General features: G+C 44.3%; 1 protein-coding gene across 1 annotated transcript; it reads left to right on the top strand.

The window, feature by feature from the left end:
- The first annotated feature begins 334 nt into the window (after window positions 1-334).
- On the top strand, window positions 335-18,905 carry gas6 (growth arrest-specific 6). Its single transcript, XM_030377138.1, has 15 exons — window positions 335-1,048; window positions 1,727-1,887; window positions 3,583-3,607; window positions 3,697-3,759; window positions 7,216-7,338; window positions 9,759-9,878; window positions 10,087-10,209; window positions 12,533-12,654; window positions 12,860-12,978; window positions 13,740-13,929; window positions 14,128-14,292; window positions 14,484-14,652; window positions 16,398-16,537; window positions 16,719-16,920; window positions 17,419-18,905. Exons 1-15 carry the CDS (start codon window positions 967-969, stop codon window positions 17,568-17,570), a joined length of 1,956 nt encoding a protein of 651 aa, XP_030232998.1. The 5' UTR covers window positions 335-966; the 3' UTR covers window positions 17,571-18,905.
- Window positions 18,906-20,536: the final 1,631 nt, after the last annotated feature.

Genomic DNA, 20,536 nt, shown 5'->3' on the forward strand with positions numbered 1-20,536 from the left:
GGAGACAGTCGGGAGATTATGAAATCGTTTTCTTGAAAACAAGAACCTAACCGAATCATGTATATTCATGAACTATATTTAGTTTTAAAGGTGATACTGGTAAGTTAACCTTGAAACTGTGGCTTTCCTCTACCAAAACAGACACGTTTATCAGCCTTAGCTTGTTTTAATAAGCACATGCCAACTATTGCAACAATTTACTTAAGCAACACACACACACACACACACACACACACACACACACACACACACACACACACACACACACACACACACACACACACACACACACACACACACACACACACACACACACACACACAAGGGGGGGGGGGGATCAGAGAGAGCGAGAGACAACGGTAGAGAGTCTCAACTGCACCATAACAATCTGCTGTCTGAGACTACAGTCCTTCAGACAACTTTTCAGAGCTCAGTCCGAAGTCCTGAGAACCGTACGGTCTTCCAGCGGGACCAGAGTGCTCTTGTAGCGGGACTAGAACTGCAGGTGACCCAGGGGACTGTGAGAACTGTGTCCTAGAACCACAGGGAAACCGGGACTAAAGTGTTGTTCCAACGGGACTACAGTGTTGTTCTTCTAGCGGGACAAGAGTTCCCGAGAACCGCGATGGGAGTCGAGCCGCCGCGGTAGACAGAGGAACAAGGTCGCGGGTTGTGCATGCTATGCGCAGAGGTCTACAACACGGTAGGTACTAGACCAGGAACTTGGAGAGGTCTCGAGTACGGACGGTACTAGACCAGGAACTCGGGGAGGACTAGAACAAGGACGGTACTGGTCCAGGGACTCGAGCAGGTCTGGAACACAGGAGTTAACGTAACACGACAGGGACCGCAGGGACCAGACCGCTGCACTGTGTCGTGTCGCTGAGTGGAAGCACCGCAGTGTTTCTTGGTGCAGAGACCAGGAGAGAAAGTTAGAACCCTGACCAGAGGGAGAGACCAGCAGACATGAGACCGACTCCGAGTCCGACCAGGACCCTGCTGCGGGAGGTCCTGCTGGTTATCGTGTTCTCCTGCTGGTCCGACAGCAGTAAGTACAACCAGAGCCCCATGCTACCCGCAGGCTAACCTGCTAACTCACCTTGTTGGGACCCAGCCTCGGTCCTCTCCTCGCCAGGGCGGAGTAGGAGAAAAGTTTGACCTAGTACGTGTAAAGAGGTGGACGTTGTGATTTAAAGTCTGTCTTTAGTACCTGTAAAGAGGCGATGTTGTGATGTAAAGTTCGACCTAGTACGTGTAAAGATGTAGTCTTTCGTTGAAAGACGAATTTAGCACCTGGATAGAGGTGATGTTCAGTCTGACGTTGTAAGGGTAAAGAGGTAATATGGTAATGTAAATTCGACTTGGTAGGCTTATGCGTAAAGATAGCATTGGGATGTAACGTTCAATTTGACTTGGTATGTCTAAAGAGGTAGCATGGGATGCAAAGTCTGACTGAGTACGTTTTAAAGAGGTAGTATTTTAATGTAAAGTATGACTTGGTAAATGTAAAGAGATAACATTCGGATGTACAATTTCAATTCATACTTGACGTGTACAGCCCTGACTCAGTAGACCCTGCAGTAAAGTTTTACTCAATAGACCGGTGTACATTTAAATCAATAGTATTGTAACATCAAGTATTGTGTGTCAGTCTCGACGGGGGAGCAGACTGGTGGTGTAGTACAATTGAAAGGGTGGTATGGTAACATTAAGTATTGTGTGTCAGTCTCGTTGACGCGGGAGCAGGCCAGTGTGTTCCTGAGCCGCCCGAGGAGAGCCTACCAGGTGTTTGAGGAGACCAAGCAAGGCCACCTGGAGAGGGAGTGTGTGGAGGAGCGTTGCAGTAAGGAGGAGGCGCGGGAGGTGTTCGAGAACCAGCCAGAGACGGTTAGTAGGCTCTTATTGGAGATGGACTACTACTGCTACTACACTGATTTAAATTATTTGTAAGGTTATCAATTAGAAACCAACTTAAATTATACATTTATTAATTTAGAATAAGCACACATGGCTACTGACCTGTGTGTGTGTGTGTGTGTGTGTGTGTGTGTGTGTGTGTGTGTGTGGTCATTAGGGTCACTGAGTCCTATCCTCTCTGAGGGTGTATATTTCACTCCTTGGGATGGTCTGTAACCATGGCTACAGAAGCTAAATATTGAAATATTATTGTGGTGGATTGTTGCCACCGTTGGAAAGTGTCGAAGAGGAAATGTAATTAGCATCTAGGCGGCTAGCTTGGGGGAGAGGCAACACGACCACTATCCATCACTGCGTTTCAAAACACACACACACACACACACAGTCACAGTCACTCTCACGGTGCTGTCTATCTGTTTCAAAATACACACACACACTCATGCACACACACACACACACACACACACACACACACACACACACACACACACACACACACACACACACACACACACACACAACACACACACTCGGTAGCAATAACTTTTAAAGGTTGATGTGTCTAACTCCTACCACATCGCCAACGTTAGTCTGATAGCTTCCCTAAACCTAGCTCAGCGTCCACTCCTAGCTCTTCCTTAACGTTAGCGTTCTTACCTTCCCTGGAGAACTGCGAGTTATGGAAGGGTGAGGTATGGCTATGTTGAATTAAGTTGTGCGTGTGGGTGTGTATTTACAGTATATTGGTAGTATTTATGGTATTTTTCGTAATCTATTGGTTGTGTGTACAGTATATATAGTGTATCTGAAGTGTATTGCTACTAGGGTATACACTGTGTGTGTGTGTGTGTGTGTGTGTGTGTGTGTGTGTGTGTGTGTGTGTGTGTGTGTGTGTGTGTGTGTGTGTGTGTGTGTGTGTGTGTGTGTGTTTGTCTCTCTGTTCGCGTGCAGGAGAACTGCAGTCTCATTCATGAATTCATTATTCAACCTCTGACTCAACACTTTGCTGCAGCTCTGCAGAGGAGAGGCTGAGGGTATCCCTGGTTACTGCTGGTTGCCCCTGACAACAAGCATCAACTTCCTGTTGTCTCTTAAACTTTCTGTCAAAAGCAGTTGCAACTTTCATGCTTGAAAAACGAACCCTTGAAGCCAATTTATTATTATCTCTAGTAATAGTGAACCACATCAAGCAGTACTATGTGAAGGAAATAACCATATCAATTAGTGTACTATTTAAATAAATTGACCATATCAAGTAGTTTACTATATAAAGAAACACTCTGCAGCTCTAACACCACTCCTTGCCGCCTCTGGTTGCATAGTCACACCCATAAAACACAAGCAGGGACTGTGTTGCATGGCGGTCCTGAGACAATATTCCCTACGTCTCACTCAACATGACTAAGAGTATTCACCAAGCCTCACTCTCATCATGGCTGAACTCTATTCACTACATCTCGCCCTCCTGCTGTGTGCTGAGTTTGCACCACCTCTGAATCTCATCATGGCTGAACTCAGACAGTATCCAGTCTAGTGTGTGTGTGTGTGTGTGTGTGTGTGTGTGCCTGTGTGCGCCCGCCTGCCTGCCTCCCAGACTTTATCAATTGGAAACCTAATGTAGTCTGAATGATGCTTATATTTATATTATGTTTCCCTCTGGTGTAGGACTACTTCTACCCAAAGTATTTAGGTAAGTCATCCTTCACTGGCCATCCGTTTATCTTTGGCTGTGAACAGGCAGAGGGGTATTAAACTGCTCTTATTCTAATTCCTGTCTAGCCTGCATGGAACAGTTTGGAGACTCAGAAAAGAAGAAACAGGACTTGGTCACCTGTGTGCACAGTAAGTCTCCCTCTCAACATGGATGTACTCAGTCAGCATTCACTACATCTCACTCTCTCACCATGGCTGTACACAATCAGGCTTTTTCTCTTTGGCACATCCACATTCCTTCTCCATGAAAACAGTAAAACCATCCATCCCTCCCCCATCTTTCCTCAAACCCTCCCTTCCTCCCGCTCTCTAGAAAACTAAACCCACGTTTCCCGTGGATCGGGAAATGACAGTACTCGATAGTCGGTACGTTCCTCTTCATGCTAGCTAGCCGAAGACAGTATTTATTCATGGGACTGCATATAGCCCCTAACATGTGCCGTATTTCGTGGAAATGTTCAGGAACATTCCCTTTATGGGTCATGTGTTAATGGGAACAGGGGTCGATATTGGGGAATTCCTTTGCCCATCTATTCCGGCATTGCTAAGCCATGTTTAAAAGGGTGCAGGACGGAAATAGCTATGGATGAACAGTGAATATCACTAGCCGTGTCTGAGAGGTTATCCCAGTAATTTCCCGGGAACTGTTTGTGATGGAGTCTTATGGTTATAATCTGTGCTTGGCAAGCTACTAGTAGGTCTACAATGTACTGCCATCCACTGGCCAAAGAGCACATTAAACCCAAAATCAATTAATTGTGAGATGATTGTATTTGTTGCTTTCTAAATTTCTGTCGTGCGTCAAAGAGCATATAAAGTAGTGTATTGTGTAAAGGAATTCATCATGTCCAGTAGTGTACTATGTAAAGGAAATAAACGCTCAAACCCTACTACTTGTAGTGTTTAAGCCACTGGTTGCATAGTCACACCCCTAAAACACAAGCACACACTGTGTGTTGCATGGCGGCGTTGCATATTCACTACTACTCAGCCTCATCATGACTCAGTATTCACTACATGTCACTATAAATGATGACGCTGTGCTCAATATTCACTACCTCCGACTCTCTTCGCGTGCGTGTCCTTCAATACCTTCTGACACACTTTGAGGCTTTCACCTAGCTTCCCCTCCCTCTGCTGTTCTTCATCTGTGGTGTATTAATAGTTCTGGAGGCTGGGTTCCACTGCAGTATTTCTGTACCGCATCATACTTAGCCTAGCCACCTCCCTACAGCTAGCCTAGCTACTTCTCTACAACTAGCCTAGCAACTTCTCAAGAGCTAGCCTAGGCAATTCTCTATACTTAACGTAGCTACTTCTCCTAGCCTAGCAACTTCCCCAAAGCTAGAGCAGGTAACCCGACAGATGCTGTCCCTTATTATACGTTAGTAGGTAGGTCAGTAAGGTGTGTGTGTGTGTGTGTGTAGGTAGGGCAGTAAGGTGTGTGTGTGTGTGTGTGTGTGTGTGTGTGTGTGTGTGTGTGTGTGTGTGTGTGTGTGTGTGTGTGTGTGTGTGTGTGTGTGTGTGTGTGTGTGTGTGTGTGTGTGTGTGCAGGTAGATATGTAAAGTGTGTGTGTGTGTGTGTGTGTACAGGTAGTGCATTAAGGTGTGTGTGTGCAGGTAGGTGGGTATCGCCGCAGTCATGCCATGCGTCAGCAGGGGGGGGGGGGGGGGGGGGGTGTGTCAGCAGGAGGTGTGTCTTTACGTCAGCAGGGAGTGAGTATGTCTCTTAGCCACACCCCCTCTAGCCATCATGGGCACGCCCCCTGATGTGTAGGACAGCGTGTCTCTTTCTGCTGCATCAGGACCAGCCAGCTGCTCTCCCATTGGCTGAGCAGAATGACTTATGACTCAGCAACAGCAGAGAGCTGTGAGGGATAAAACTCATGTATCTCTCTCCCTCCCCCCCCCCCCCTCCCCTCAACCTGCCTACCAACTGAGATATAGTCATCATATCTGCTGTGGGATGAATCGAAAAATATAAATCATATTGTCATTTATAACGCATAATAACCCCAAAGGATTACATGCAAATACACATTGTATACTACACCTCGAAACCCTCTCCTCGCCTTACCGCTGGTTTGTAAAGAGACCACAGACCTCTCTATCTCTCCTGTTTCAACTACTTCTCTCCTCCTTCTCTCCTTCTATTCTCTGTCCCTCCTCCTCCTCCTCCTCCTCCTCCTCCTCCTATCCTCCCACCCAGTGCTTAATTTGTCCAGTAGGAGCTCCCGGAGCGCTGAGGACTTTCAGGGTTTCTATCGTGGCCCTACGGACTTCAGTGAGGGTTTCTTTCCATCTATACACGGGTGTACGCCTGCAGCACGGGGCGCCAAAGTACCTATTCCCCACGCAATGTTATGTCGTACTTCATTGATTACCGCTACGCAGCGCATTTTTTTTTTATACTGCTCGTGGCGGAGCTGGCGGAGCTGGCGGAGCGCACGTCAGAGCTGGCGGAGCGCGCGTCAGAGCTTCCGGAGCGCGCTCCCCCTTGCTCCCCCTCAAATTAAGCACTGCTCCCACCCAAAAACTGCAGTGAAATAGAAAGTGGAAGAAACGGTTAATATATCTGAATTTACTTGAGTTTAAATCATCATACCATGACTAGAACATTTTCAATGTTAAAACATTGAATTACACCTCATTTTTACTTACATATTTGTATGAGAAATAAATGTGTGTAATAAATGTGATCTAGTTCCTGCTGTGAAGCATTAACCAGGACTGAACCCAACATTAGAGGTGACGGAAAAGTTTATTGATTTCACATAAACAAAGCTCTGCCATTAACATGGGTATGAACTACTTTATATATTCTATAAAGTAATACATACACATTAAAATAGCTATAGGGATAGATATAACAAAATATCTATCTATCTGTCTAGCACCACTATGTATATATTTATTTATATACAAAATCATGTTTAACTACCTTCTGTCTGTAAGACCAGATAAATATGGTTCTACCACATGAACCAAAGGGATAAATGTGATATTTTTAGAACTTGGTGTAATTTATTCTGGCATTCTGCACCAAATATTTTTCGACTTTAATCTCTATCATTCTCTATTTCCCTCCCTTTCACTTCATCGTTTTTCTATTTCTATTCTGGTCTTTCTCTCTTTCTCTCTTTCTCTTTCCATTCTCGTTTTTCTCTCTTTCTCTTTCTATTCTCGTCTTTCTCTCTTTCTCTTCCTCTCTTTCTCCTCTGAACGTTAGGAAACATGTCTGGACGTGTCTTCTGCTCAACCGACAGGGGGGGGGGGGGGGGGGGGGGGTCTCCTATCCCCTTGGATCCTACCTTTTAGGATGTCTCCTAGGATTGTAATTTATCATGGGGCATGCCCCCTGCGGTAGCTGTATGAGGCCTTGTCCTGTATAATGTCATGCCTGTGTCGCACCAGAGTCAGCATGTTGTTAGCATGTTCCTGGAGGGAAGCATACTCGATAGTATGTTGTCATTTATTCTCTCTCTCTCTCTCTCTCTCTCTCTCTATCTCTCTCTCTCTCTCTCTCTCTCTCTCTCTCTCTCTCTCTCTCTCTCTCTCTCTCTTTCCCCCCCCCCCCTCCCTCAGATATCCCAGACCAGTGCTCTCCCTCCCCGTGCCACCCCAGGGGGTCGGTGCGATGTGAGGACCGGAAGGGAGACTTCCTGTGCCATTGCTTCACCGGCTGGACCGGAGCCCACTGTGATAAAGGTACGGTTGAGTGCCCTTCACGGCCACTGAGCGAGCGAGAGAAAAATTAGCAGTTGTTAAATTTTCCTTTTCCATTTTTCCTTCTTTCTTTCTTTTTTAATACATGCTTTTGCAATTTGCAATTGAAAGGGAGGAATTTTCTTTTATTGCTTTGAGAGGGAGGTCAGGTTAGGTGACCTTCAACAACATTAAGGGAGAGGGTGGGAAGGCTGGAGGCAGCGAGAGAGCGATAGCCAGGGAGGGAGAGTCATAGGTAGAGAGAGAGAGGGAGCCCACTTTATGTCAGCAGAATGCAGTGATTCTGCAGTGTCATTCGGAGTCATCTCAACCGTCCAATTGTGTGCCTCCAGCAGGCTAATGCACAAGGTCATCATTGACCTCAGGAAGGATAGCGTCTTAAAGCCTCAGCACTTCTACAGTGCTGTCCAGGGACAAACCATTGAACCAACCAACACAGCCATTGGTCCTGCACCATGGTTTAACGTGGTCAGGTGTGCGTCCTCTACTCGGGCTGTAACTGCCTCTTGTCCTCTAAAGGAGTATAACAAGGTCAGGTGTCTCTAAAGGGATAACTAGGTCAGGTGTCTCTAAAGGGATAACTAGGTCAGGTGTCTCTAAAGGGATAACTAGGTCAGTTGTCTCTGAAGGGATAACTAGGTCAGGTGTCTCTAAAGGGATAACTAGGTCAGTTGTCTCTGAAGGGATAACTGGGTCAGGTGTCTCTGAAGGGATAACTAGGTCAGGTTTCTCTAAAGGGATAACTAGGTCAGGTGTCCTGTAGAGGGGTATAACTAGGTCAGGTGTCTCTAAAGGGATAACTAGGTCAGGTGTCCTTTAACAGGGTTTAACTAGGTTAGGTGTCCTGTAAAGGGGTTTAACTAGGTCAGGTGTCCTGTAAAGGGGTAAGACTGGGTCAGGTGTCCTGTAGAGGGGTATAACTAGATCAGGTGTCCTTTAACAGGGTATAACTATGTCAGGTATCCTGTAAAGGGGTAAGACTGGGTCAGGTGTCCTGTAAAAATATATTAATGATTTAAAATCCATGAAAAATGAACCGGCCGCTAAATTTGGTAATTCACCAATAAGTATTGAGTATTCAACAAAACCGTGTGCACACACACACACACACGGGGTATACACACACAGGGTATACACACACATCTGGAGTCTGTGAGGGAGCTCCAGCTGTGTTGTAGAAACTGGGTGACGGGGTCAACCTCTGAACATCTGTCCTGGTGTATCCTTATGGGAATCAGACTGAAATGGTGGTAGACCCTAAAACTAACCCTATTCGACCTACTGTAACCCTATCAAACTCACATCAATCTTATCAGACTAACCCTAACTATCCAACTTACCCTATCAGACTAACCATTCCCCTATGAGACTAGTCCTTTGAGACTAACCCTAACCCATCAGACCGACAGTCAGAATCAAATCGAGTATCCAACAAAGGCATGTATTTAATGGTGTCCTCTGAATGGATTGAACTGGGTGTGTTTCCTCCTAAAGGGTATAACTGGGTCAGGTGTGTGTCACAACACAACACAACAAACCCTGAATCTGACAGTGATTGTGTGGTTGTTGCGGCTGTTGTGAGCGCGGTATTGATTCAGGTTGAACTAGTTTTCAAAAGAGATGGTCACATGGCTCTGTTTAGGTCAGGGTAGAGGAGGTCAGGGTAGAGGAGGTCAGGGTGGAGGAGGTCAGGGGAGAGGAGGTCAAGGTAGAGGAGGTCAGGGTGGAGGAGGTCAGGGTAGAGGAGGTCAGGGTGGAGGAGGTCAGGGTGGAGGAGGTCAGGGTGGAGGGGGTCAGGGTTGAGGTCAGTTGTGGAGGTCAGGGTGGAGGAGGTCAGATCTGGTAAGAGGAGCTCCTAGTATTTGCAACAGCAAGAGTTTTTAATCCAGAAAGGTGAAAATGAGCTTAGTGTCTGAGAGTCTATGGTTGGTGTTCGCCAACCGTTTCCACAGTGACTCATCCTGGAAGCTTGGTAAACGGAAACAAACTGACTGAATAAATGTCTACACACACACACATGTACTCTTAAACACACGCACATATGCCATTCAAACTCTTACACACTTACCCACGCACACACAGAGACTCGCATTCACGGCAAACACACATCAACTACCATCTGCTAGAGTTAATAAATTAGTTTAACCAATTTGAGCTAACAGCTCTTGTAGAGCTAATGGCTAACAAAGCTAACCACTAAAAGGTCTAACTCTTTACAGAGCTAACGGCTAAAACAAGTAATTGCTAACATAGCTAGCAACTAACAGCTAATGGAGCTTACAACTAAAAGAGCTGACAGCTCACAGAGCGGGTTGCTTACAGAGCTAACCATTAACATAGCTAACAGAGCTAAAGGCTAACAGTGGTAGCCAGAGCCAACTAATAACTATTTTCTCTCTCAGACGTCAACGAGTGTGCTGAGAAGAATGCCGGCTGTGAGCACGCGTGTAACAACACTTTGGGTAGTTACCACTGTTCCTGTCACCATGGTTACAAGCTGGTCAACCGCCACACCTGCCAAGGTATGCAAACCTGATGGACTATCTGGTATCTGTTAATATGATGTGTTCATAAATAACCCTAAATGTTAGGATTCATTGTGTGTGTGTGTGTGTGTGTGTGTGTGTGTGTGTGTGTGTGTGTGTGTGTGTGTGTGTGTGTGTGTGTGTGTGTGTGTGTGTGTGTGTGTGTGTGTGTGTGTGTGTGTGTGTGTGTGTGTGTGTTTTTTAGACGTGGACGAGTGCGGGATCCCGGGTGTGTGTGGGACGGCTCAGTGTGTGAACACAGACGGGAGCTACGAGTGTTTCTGTGAGAGTGGCTACGAGTTCAACAACCAATCACTGAGCTGCGTGGGTGAGTGTACCGACACACACGCGCACACGCACGCCAGTGTTTCCCCTGGATTGTTTTCAGGCCTGGTGGTTCTCAACCATAACGTAAACAGACGAGTCGCCTGTAGAGTACACGGCTTACAGAGGATGACTTTAAGAAAGTGCATTTATTGCATACAAATGAATATGAACTTTGCAAAACATAGCGCATCATGAACACAGTAGAGCTGTCAATCTTCCTCTATTATCCCATTTGAATTTCATTCCTTTTTATTTTTAATATTCAAATTATATTTTAATTGTTAAAAATCTAAATAAGGCTGTCATTTATACTAAGTATGTACTTTTACACTGTTTACACAGGCTCATGCATTGCCAATGCCACTGTTAATGTACTGCCCACCAGATGGGCATTCTACCAATAAACACTTCTTTCTTGCCAAGTAATTAGGCAAGAAAGGATATTACGTTTACGCCATCTCTCGACTGTGTTGATATAATAATATAATATGATAATAGTAGCATTGTTGTCCTTGGTGATAGAGGGCACATACTCACAACCCTTACTATTATTATTCTTTACTGAATTTCCTTTTTTTAATCCTTTTTTTGGGGGGTTAGAAACACTGCAAACTATATATAGAGTAGACATGCATATCTGGAGGGCGTGTGTGAGCTCCAGCTGTGTTGTTGAAACTGGGTGATGGGTCAACTTCTGAACACCTGTCCGGGTGTATTCATGTGGGAATAAGACTGTAAAACAGATGATGGTAGACCTCTAACCGTATTCAACTAACCTTACCCTTATCAGACTAACCCTGTCAAACTCACCCCACCACTATCATGCTAACCTTATTAGACTAACCCTAACACTATCAGACCAACCCTATTCGTCTCAACCTGCCCCGATCAGATTAACCCTGTCATACTAACCCTATCAGAATGTTTTTAAAATATTGGTATTTCGAACAAGTAAAGAATAATAAGCAATAATAAACTAAATTAAATTATGAAACAAGTGGTTACAATTAAGTTATATTTACAAACTGTATAACACTTGCTTTACCTGTTCAAAAAAACTATCAGAATGTTTACTGCTATAAGGACAGTATGAAAGAGAGGAGTCTATTTAATGTCATTATAAAAACTCCTCGTCTCATACTAACGGAGAACTAGTGAGCGAGAGAGAGAGACTGCTCCCCACAGACAGCTGCTGGTTCCTGGGGAAAAACCCTGTCCCTGAACCTCCAGGACCCTACCTCTCCCTAGCCTATTAAGAACATCCTGTACACTCAGGGAACACTTAGTCTTGTGTTCTAAAGAAAGAAACCGTCTCTCAGGCAAGAGGGTCAAACATGAGAAGCTGCTTCAGACTCATCGGAGGATAAACATAGGGAGTCTACTCTGTCCTTAAAGAGAATATAGTATATTAAGTGGAATACTATGAACGATATTGCCCCCTAGTATAATCGTGAGGCCAGATATATCTGTCTGCGTGTGTGAAGTCTAAACGGTAGTTAAGAGCATCTTATTACTGTTAGGTGTATTTACTAAGCGGACGTTTGTGCATTTCTCTGAGCAGCCATTGTGACCTTAATAACGTAAATAATGGCCCGCTAACATCAAACTCTACTAGGACTGAACATAAACATGAGAACCTCGGTTGATAGAAGTCATGCTGCCATCCTCCCTCCCATAATAATAAAAATCTGGGAATAAACGAATATACTCGAGCTACCATTAACTGTTTTCCTTCTCTGTTTATCCATTCTCCAGAATAGTGCGGGTATGTTTTGATATAAACTCTTATCTTTTTACGGTATACAAACCACCTCTTCAGGCGTCCAGACATTCTTCAAAAAAAGAGCTTGTTTGCAAACAGAAAGATCCCTCAAGAAGCATTGGCCCGTGAGGATAAACAGTCGCAATTACAAATACGACATCAGCTGAGACTTGTGATTGGTTTGCTCGCGCTACGGGAAAGCTTCTTGCATTAGATGGACAAAACATTTTACGCACCTCTCTTGAATGGGGCCTCTTTCATTCACATTACGGAAATGTTGCTAGGTCTTGAGCCGGCAGAAGGCCGGTGTAGAATTCCCGGAATATCGATCCCTGTTCCCATTCACACCTGATCCCATTCAGGAAATCTTCCGGAACTTGGATACTAGACACTTTAGACACACTAGATACTTTAACTGGTACTTAACTACTTGATACCCTACTACTGATTAACTGATGAAACTACCCTGAATCAAATACACCAATATATTTAATCATACTGTATATACCTTACAGTGTGTGTGTGTGTGTGTGTGTGTGTGTGTGTGTGTGTGTGTGTGCAGACGTGGATGAGTGTCTGCAGGGTGTGTGCGTAGAGCAGTGTCTCAACACTCCCGGTAGTTTCCGCTGCTTCTGTGACGGTCGTCAAGGCAGGAAGCTCAGCCAAGACCTCCGCAGCTGCAAGGTGAAATACGACTCCTTTTACTCCTTCCTTACACCTCCTTTTACTCCTCCTACTCTTCCTTCTACTCCTCTCACCCCTCATTCTACTCTTACCCTTACTTTTACTTTCAATTTTGTTTGACGTCGTCTGGATTTCCTTCTAGGCGCGTCCCCTGACCACATTGATGTTAAGACCTCCATGTTGGTTCTCCTGTGTGTTTCTGCAGCGCATCACGCCCTGTTTGTCGCCGGTCCTGGAGAGGAACAGTCGCTCGCTCTACCTCGGACGCATGTTCAGCGCCGTCCCCGTCGTCCGGCTGCGCTTCCGACGCCGCGTCCAGACGGGGTACAGGAACCTCCTGACGTCTAGATCCTAACACCAAGACATACCTCACATGTAGAAGAACTAGAACCTCATCCTATCTAGACAAAAAACCTATCATGTAGACGTACTAGAACTAGGGATGCACCGAATATTCGGCCACTGAACATGTTCGGCCGAAAATGGCCCAAAACATAATGTTCGGTTTCGGCCGAAGGAGTAAACAGGCCGAACATAATACACAGATTAAAAAAAAACAAAAAAACAAAAAAAAAAACATAGTTTTACTCATTTATTTTGAAGGTACATTGTTCTTGAATTCTTGCTATAATGTCTGTTGGAATGTTAGAAAACGTTCAGTACTAAATAAATATTTTGTATCAAATTTGTAATAGATTTTTTTTATAGAAAAGCAAGACAAAAAAGTTTATAAAGGACATTTAATTGTTTGATTTATGCAATGGTGAAAAATTAAAGCAAAATGAATGAAAAACATTAAAAGCCACATACGGTTTCGGCCTTCGGCCAACTGTTTCAGTATATTCGGTTTCGGTTTCGGTCAAGAATTTTCATTTCGGTGCATCCCTAACTAGAACCTAACATGTAGACTTACTAGAACTTCCTAACACCTAGAGATACAAGAAGCTATCATGTAGACGTACTAGAACCTATCATACTAGAACCTAACATGTAGACTTACTAGAACCTCCTAACACCTAGAGATACGAGAACCTCCTTACATCCAGACATACTATAACCTATTCGCTCCTTTGTCCTCTCTACAGGTTCTCCGCTGAGTTTGACCTGCGAACTTACGACCCTGAAGGTGTGATCTTTTTTGCGGGGGGTCACCATAACAGCTCCTGGATCGTCCTAGCGATGCATCATGGGAAGTTGGAGCTGCAGTTGAAGTACGCGGCGGTCAGCCGGGTGACGAGCACTGGGCCGCTGGTCAACGACGGGCAGTGGAGGAAGGTCAGGAGGATATATATTTATACAGAATATATTCACAATTATTTGAGTGAATTATTTCTAAAAAATGTTCATGGCCAGAGCCTGTTGGTTATGATTGACAGGAAGGTTGACCAACCAGAAGAGAGTTTTAATAACACTGTTTATATTGTGTATATACATTCATATTGATACCACATCTATTTGATCTTTATGATGTAGATCTCTGTGGAGGAGCAGGGGCGGAGCCTGGTGATAAAGATAGACCGGGAGGCGGTGATGAAGATTGCGGTGAATGGAGATCTGTTCACTCTGAGGAAGGGCGTTCATGAGCTCAACCTGACCGTAGGGGGCGTGCCCTTCAGGGAGGAGGGCCTCCTCAGCCAGGTGTGTGTGTGTGTGTGTGTGTGTGTGTGTGTGTGTGTGTGTGTGTGTGTGTGTGTGTGTGTGTGTGTGTGTGTGTGTGTGTGTGGGGGTAGGTTGCGTGTGCGTGTTTTGTGCATACATATCATGTGTATATTTATTTATTGTGCGTGTGTGTAATAACTTGGGTATATGTATATATTTTGTGTGTCTAGGTGAACCCCCGTCTGGACGGCTGTATGAAGGACTGGCGTTGGCTGACGGGTGAAGACACCTCCATCCAGGAGACCATCAGCTCTAATGAGAACATGCAGTGTTTCGGCTCCGAACACCCGGGATCCTTCTACCCCGGCCTGGGCTTCTCCCTCTTCAACATCTCCTATGGTACTACCGCTTACACTTCACATTTAACACGTTTTACACACGTGTCCCCTTTTACACATTATCCCATTTGCCAAATGTATCACATTTAACACATACAACTTAAATTAAACAAATACCCATCTACAATAAACTGTTGGGAGTTTAGAAAAATCGTAGGATTGCACACCTGTTTTCTCGAAAAGATTAGTCTTATTCTAGTAACAGTTACAACTGACCAGGGGTCTCATATATAAAACTGTGCGTAGGATCGTTGCTAAAAGTGTACGTACGCCCAAAAGCCAAGTTTTGCGTGTGCCAAAAAATATTCAGACTTATAAAACCCTGCGTACGCACACCGTACGCAATCTTTGCTTTATAAATCACAGAGTGACTACAAGTGTGCGCAGCTGAATCAGCTTCACGTTCCGCCCTGTACACGCCCCTTTTCAACCATAAATCGTCAATGCAAATGACCTCATGAATGCGATCTGCATATAAAACAGACTCGGATGCAAGTATTATGTCTTGTCGGAAACAATGGCAGAAGTACTGAGAAAAGCAAAAAAGCGAAATTTCACGGAGGTTGAAGTGGAGACACTTGTGGGTGAGATGGAGGCCCGAAAAGTAGTTTTGTTCGGCGGTCACGGGATTGGGATCGCATACAACAAAAAGCAGAGTGAGTGGCAACATGTTGCTGCAGCAGTGAACTCTGTCAGTAGCACGGAGCGCACAGTCCCAGAATTAAAAAAGAAGTGGTCTGACATAAAGGTAGATATTTTTATGTACCAATAAATCGTTATGGTCCCTAAAGACCCTCTCCCTCCGAATCCTGCCATTTGCATGGTGCAGCATTACCGCGGCGCTCACCTCTGTATTTATAGGGTTACGGTAATAAGACTGAACGAGAACACCTTGGATAATCAGTTTGTAATCACCCACGTAAAATGTTCTTGAACATAACCCCTTTTTAATGCCTGATTTGTCATGAAAAGCATCAAGAGTAACGGACGATTGTGATGAGGAGTGTGGCTTGGTTTTCCCACACTTGGGATTTAATTGACATTTGATTATGTGTTAACAGTGTCACATAAAAATATTATGTTATTGACACATGTTGGACAGATGCTTTAATCCATGCAGTCGCGCCGTCAGTGGACAGTATGGAGTGACGGGATTAATTATAGAGAATTTATTTTTCTTTTTATTCTAAGGAGATGTTTCTGGAGTTATAACTGAGAAATAACACAGTTGACTTAAATTATTCTGATTACATAGATTTAACGCATGATACGGGTTGAAATAAAATGTATGAAATGCGATGATAAAACATAATCGTTCTTCTCACTCTACAATTCTTCTGTCTGACATCAGTTCACCACCACACCATCTGTGTCGCCAATCCTCCTTTTCCTCCAAACCATGCGTGCGCATGGGTCAGAGTTTGCTTAGGGCTGCGCACATTCTCCCGTCAAGTTGTTTTTTTATAGATCACAACCTTGGCGTGGAAAGTCACGTACGCCAATTTCAGCCCCGTTTTGGGCGTACGCAACGGTTATAAATGAGACCCCAGCTCAGTATCTGCCACTTGTAATGAGTCTTTGTACGACCTCAGCATAACACTGAAGTGCTAGGATACAGCTGGTATTTCGCACACTGAATGGATCACGTTTAACGTGTGCTCCACATCACATTTATCGTATTCAGTAACCCCTCTCGCCTCCTCATAAACCAGTCTCTTCTTTCTCCTCTCCTCTCCTCTCCTCCAGACTACCAGAACCTGAGTGTGGACCTCGCTGTGCGTCCGACCTCGGCAATGGGAGTGATGTTCGCCCTTGTCCACCAGGACAGCGTTCCCTTCTCGGTCTCCCTGGCCGACTACCACCCTGCCATGGACGAGTGGAGAGACGTAGGTCCCCAGAGTGTTCTGTTCACAATAACAGGGTAGTCGTGGTAGTTCTCTGTTCTAGTCAGAGCACTGGGTGGGAGTTGGTGGTGATCGAAGCAAAAACCTTGCATTCAAACATCCTCCCCTGTCGTAATGTAATCATTTGGGTAACAGGTTTATAATAAAACATGTTGTTTTTCAGTTTATTCTGGTGTCCGTGGGCAACACAGTGGTGGCCAGTGCGCCCGCCCAGCTTTGTGACGGTGAGGGTCATGTGATCCGAGTGGTCGTCACGGGCAACCAGACGTTGCTCTGGGTGGATGGTCAGCTTGGTCGCAGCGAGGAGACACAAGAGCCAGTCGACCTACAGTCCCCCTCCAGCACCTTTATAGGAGGGCTACCAGGTAACTCGCTTGTAAAGACTTACATGTGTAGAATATTAGCTTATTCACCCGTAGAGAGGACCAGGTAACTACCTGTAGAGAGGACCAGATAACTCACCTGTATAGAGGGCCAGGTAACTCACCTGTATAGAGGACTAATTAACTCACATGTATAGAGGACTAATTAACTCACATGTATAGAGGACTAATTAACTCACATGTATAGAGGACTAATTAACTCACATGTATAGAGGACTAATTAACTCACCTGTATAGAGGACTAATTAACTCGCCTGTATAGAGGACTAATTAACTCGCCTGTATACAGGACTAATTAACTCGCCTGTATACAGGACTAATTAACTCACCTGTATAGAGGACTAATTAACTCACCTGTATACAGGACTAATTAACTCACCTGTATAGAGGACCAGGTAACGGGGTGCAGACTGTTTGGACTCACTAGATGATCCCGCTCCATACGGAGTGTTTTCCACTGACCAGATGTGTTTCCTCCAGATGTTCCCCTGGTGTCGACTCCGGTCACGGCGCCCTACAGCGGCTGTCTGGAGGTCACGGTGAACGGCGAGACGCTCGATCTGGACCGAGCCGTCCATAAACACAACGACATCCGCTCCCACTCCTGCCCCCTACTGGGCGCACACCAATGACCCCCACCCTGCCCCCGGTACATCGCCCCCACCCCACCTCGATGTACAGGACACTAGAGAATGACTCGGAGATGAATTCTGAAGTTGGAGAAATTGGCAGGAAAACGTCTGATGAAAAGCGAAGATCAGCTGGTCCAGTTCCTGCTGCAGCACTGCCCCCCCCCCCCCCCCCCCCGATACTCATGGTGACTAGATCCCTGTTAACTACTAGTTCACTGATTTAAAAGTAAACTATTTAGTTTGCTAGTTACCAGTGAACTAATAGTAGTTAGTTAACATTTCTTCTAGTTAACTAGTAGGTCACTAGTCAACGGTAACTCAGAAGCTTGCCGATGAAAGGTGAACTACTGGTTAGCTAGATAACAGTGAGCAAATGTCCTGCTCCCCAAAAAACGCTGCACAGGACGATGGGATATGTGCTGTTTGAGTTGCCTGGTTAGCGGTTAGAATTAGCTACTACCATTGCCTGGTTCGCAGCTACCATAAGCTACCAGCATTAGCTGCTGGTGCAGTCTCTGCTGGAGAACTTTGTTGCACACGGAAGCAGACCGACATTAATATTGTGTCCGTCTGCTGCCTCAAAACCTGAACCTTGTGCCTACCAAGCTATGCCCTTACCTGGGCCAGGGGGCGTGGCTTCATCCAGGTGACCAGGGCCAGCACTACTCGGCCCCGCCTCTCCCTCAACCAACCAATCACATCTAGACACCCGCTACAGGAAGAGCCAATCACAAGCTGGACACAAGGCCATCTTCCGCAGCTAGGGTTAGCCTAGCTAGGGATAGCTACTGAGTAACGACAGTGTAAAATACTGATCTGTGTATATACTATATGGTGCAAACCAAACCAAACACTACCTGCTGCACATGGTCCTACTACACCTTTCTGTTATTCAAGGTCTTAGTATCTCTACACAAACACAAACATTATTGATCATCAATGAAAAGTCTTGAAAGTTATTATAATTTCTGCTTTATTTTTTTTGTTCCTCTCTTCTGGAGAGCAACTGTGTAGTTTAAAATTTAACAGTTATGTTAATACCGGTTAAACATAACCATGTATGTTAAACTGTTATGTTAGTATCCGTATATCAAACTGTTATGTTGAGTTGTTGGAGCAGAATGTCTGAGAATGCTAATGGACTCCAGCCATCTAAAGAGAGAATGTATTACACACTGCGTCATTTTTTTATATGTTGTATATTGACCTTGTTTTACTTTTTCATTTTACTTCTTTGTAACTGCCAGTTTTCTGTGTGGAGAGAATCCCATTCTGATCTCTTCCCTGACAAGTGGAAATCCATCTGAAAATAAAGGCATTGGTACTACGAGAAGAGTTGATTTTTTTGTGTCTTCCTCTCAACTGATAGTGGCGACCCTAAGCTGAACAGCTGCTCCAGAACATCTGAAGCCCCCAAACCTCATTAAACTGCTAAAATAATAGCCCGGCAGGCCAGAATATTAAATATTAAGTTGATATTTTGCCACAAGTGTGGATGGGCCCATTAGGGAATTGGGGGAAAGCAGTGGCTCCGCCCACTTCATATTTTAGGTTGTATGAAATATAAATTGTCTATGTTAGATTTTGCCTTGCTAAGCAAAACCTCCCTCAAGACTGAATAAATAATGTATTTGTATCGATTTTGGTTTGATATCATGAACCTAATATATATATTGTATATATTCCAATGTAAAATATCCAATTATAATACAAAATAAATCATGCACTATATAATATACAATATCATAATAAGTACTGTATAATGTATGCAAAAATATACTATGTTAGGTCAGTAGCTTCTTTGGCTTGGTGCTTGCTACAGCCTTTATGCCGTTGAGTTTCTTGTACTTGCTTCCAGTTTCCTTTGTCACTACCAGTGGCGGCTGGCGATCAAACATGTTGGTGGGGCACAGAAATAGACAGGGGGTCTGAGGTTCCCCCCCCCCCCCATATTTTTTTTTGAATTTAATAGATTTGATTTCCTGTATTCTGGTGCATTTTGGGGATGGCCACTACCTATTTACCTACTTTTCATTCAGATTCATAGCCTACATCCTGACTTGCAGGGCCTGGACAAGCTTACACTGCATATACAGACCTACTTCATGGCCATTCCACCAGCCATTGCTATTTGACCCATTGTTATTCTGATATTGAGACAAATCATGATCACTGTCCTATAGCGTCCATTTTTTGTGAGTCTCAATGTCTACTTCAAATGCAGTTAGAAATATGGGACAGTTGCTTCATTTTGTTTATATGCTACAGGCCGAAAGACTAAATGAATATGTAACTTACTTGCTCTTTTTAAGTATAACATTGCTTGGGGAGTCCAATTCCTCCACTGAAAAGGGTGGAAAGGGCTTACAACTCTCTGCTAGTTAGCAATCACACTGTTGTTTTTTTTTGGTCGTCATGAAAAAAAACATAAGGGGTAACGCTGTTGTTTTTTGTTGATCGTCATGAAAAAAAAAAAGGGGTAACACTGTCGATATTTATCAAATAAAACATAGGGGGTAACACTGTTGTTTTAATCAAATGAAACATAAGGGGCAACACTGTTGTTTTTGATTGGTCGTCATGAAAAAAAACACAAGGGGTAATACTGTTGTTTTTTATTGGTCGTCATGAAAAAAAACATAAGGGGTAACACTGTCGTTTTTTTATTGGTCATCATGATAAAGAAATAACACTGTCGATATTTATCAAATAAAACATAGGGGGTAACACTGTTGTTTTAATCAAATGAAACATAAGGGGTAACACTGCTGTTTTTTTATTGGTCGTCATGAAAAAAACACAAGGGGTTACACTGTCGTTTTTTTATTGGTCGTCATGAAAAACACATAAGGGGTAACACTGTTGTTTTTTTATTGGTCGTCATGAAGAAAAACATAAGGGGTAACACTGTTGTCTTTGTCAAATAAAATATAAGGGGTAACGTTGTCGTTTTTTATCAGTCGTCA

The sequence above is a fragment of the Gadus morhua genome, chromosome 14, assembly GCF_902167405.1.
Source record: "Gadus morhua chromosome 14, gadMor3.0, whole genome shotgun sequence".
NCBI lineage: Eukaryota > Metazoa > Chordata > Actinopteri > Gadiformes > Gadidae > Gadus > Gadus morhua.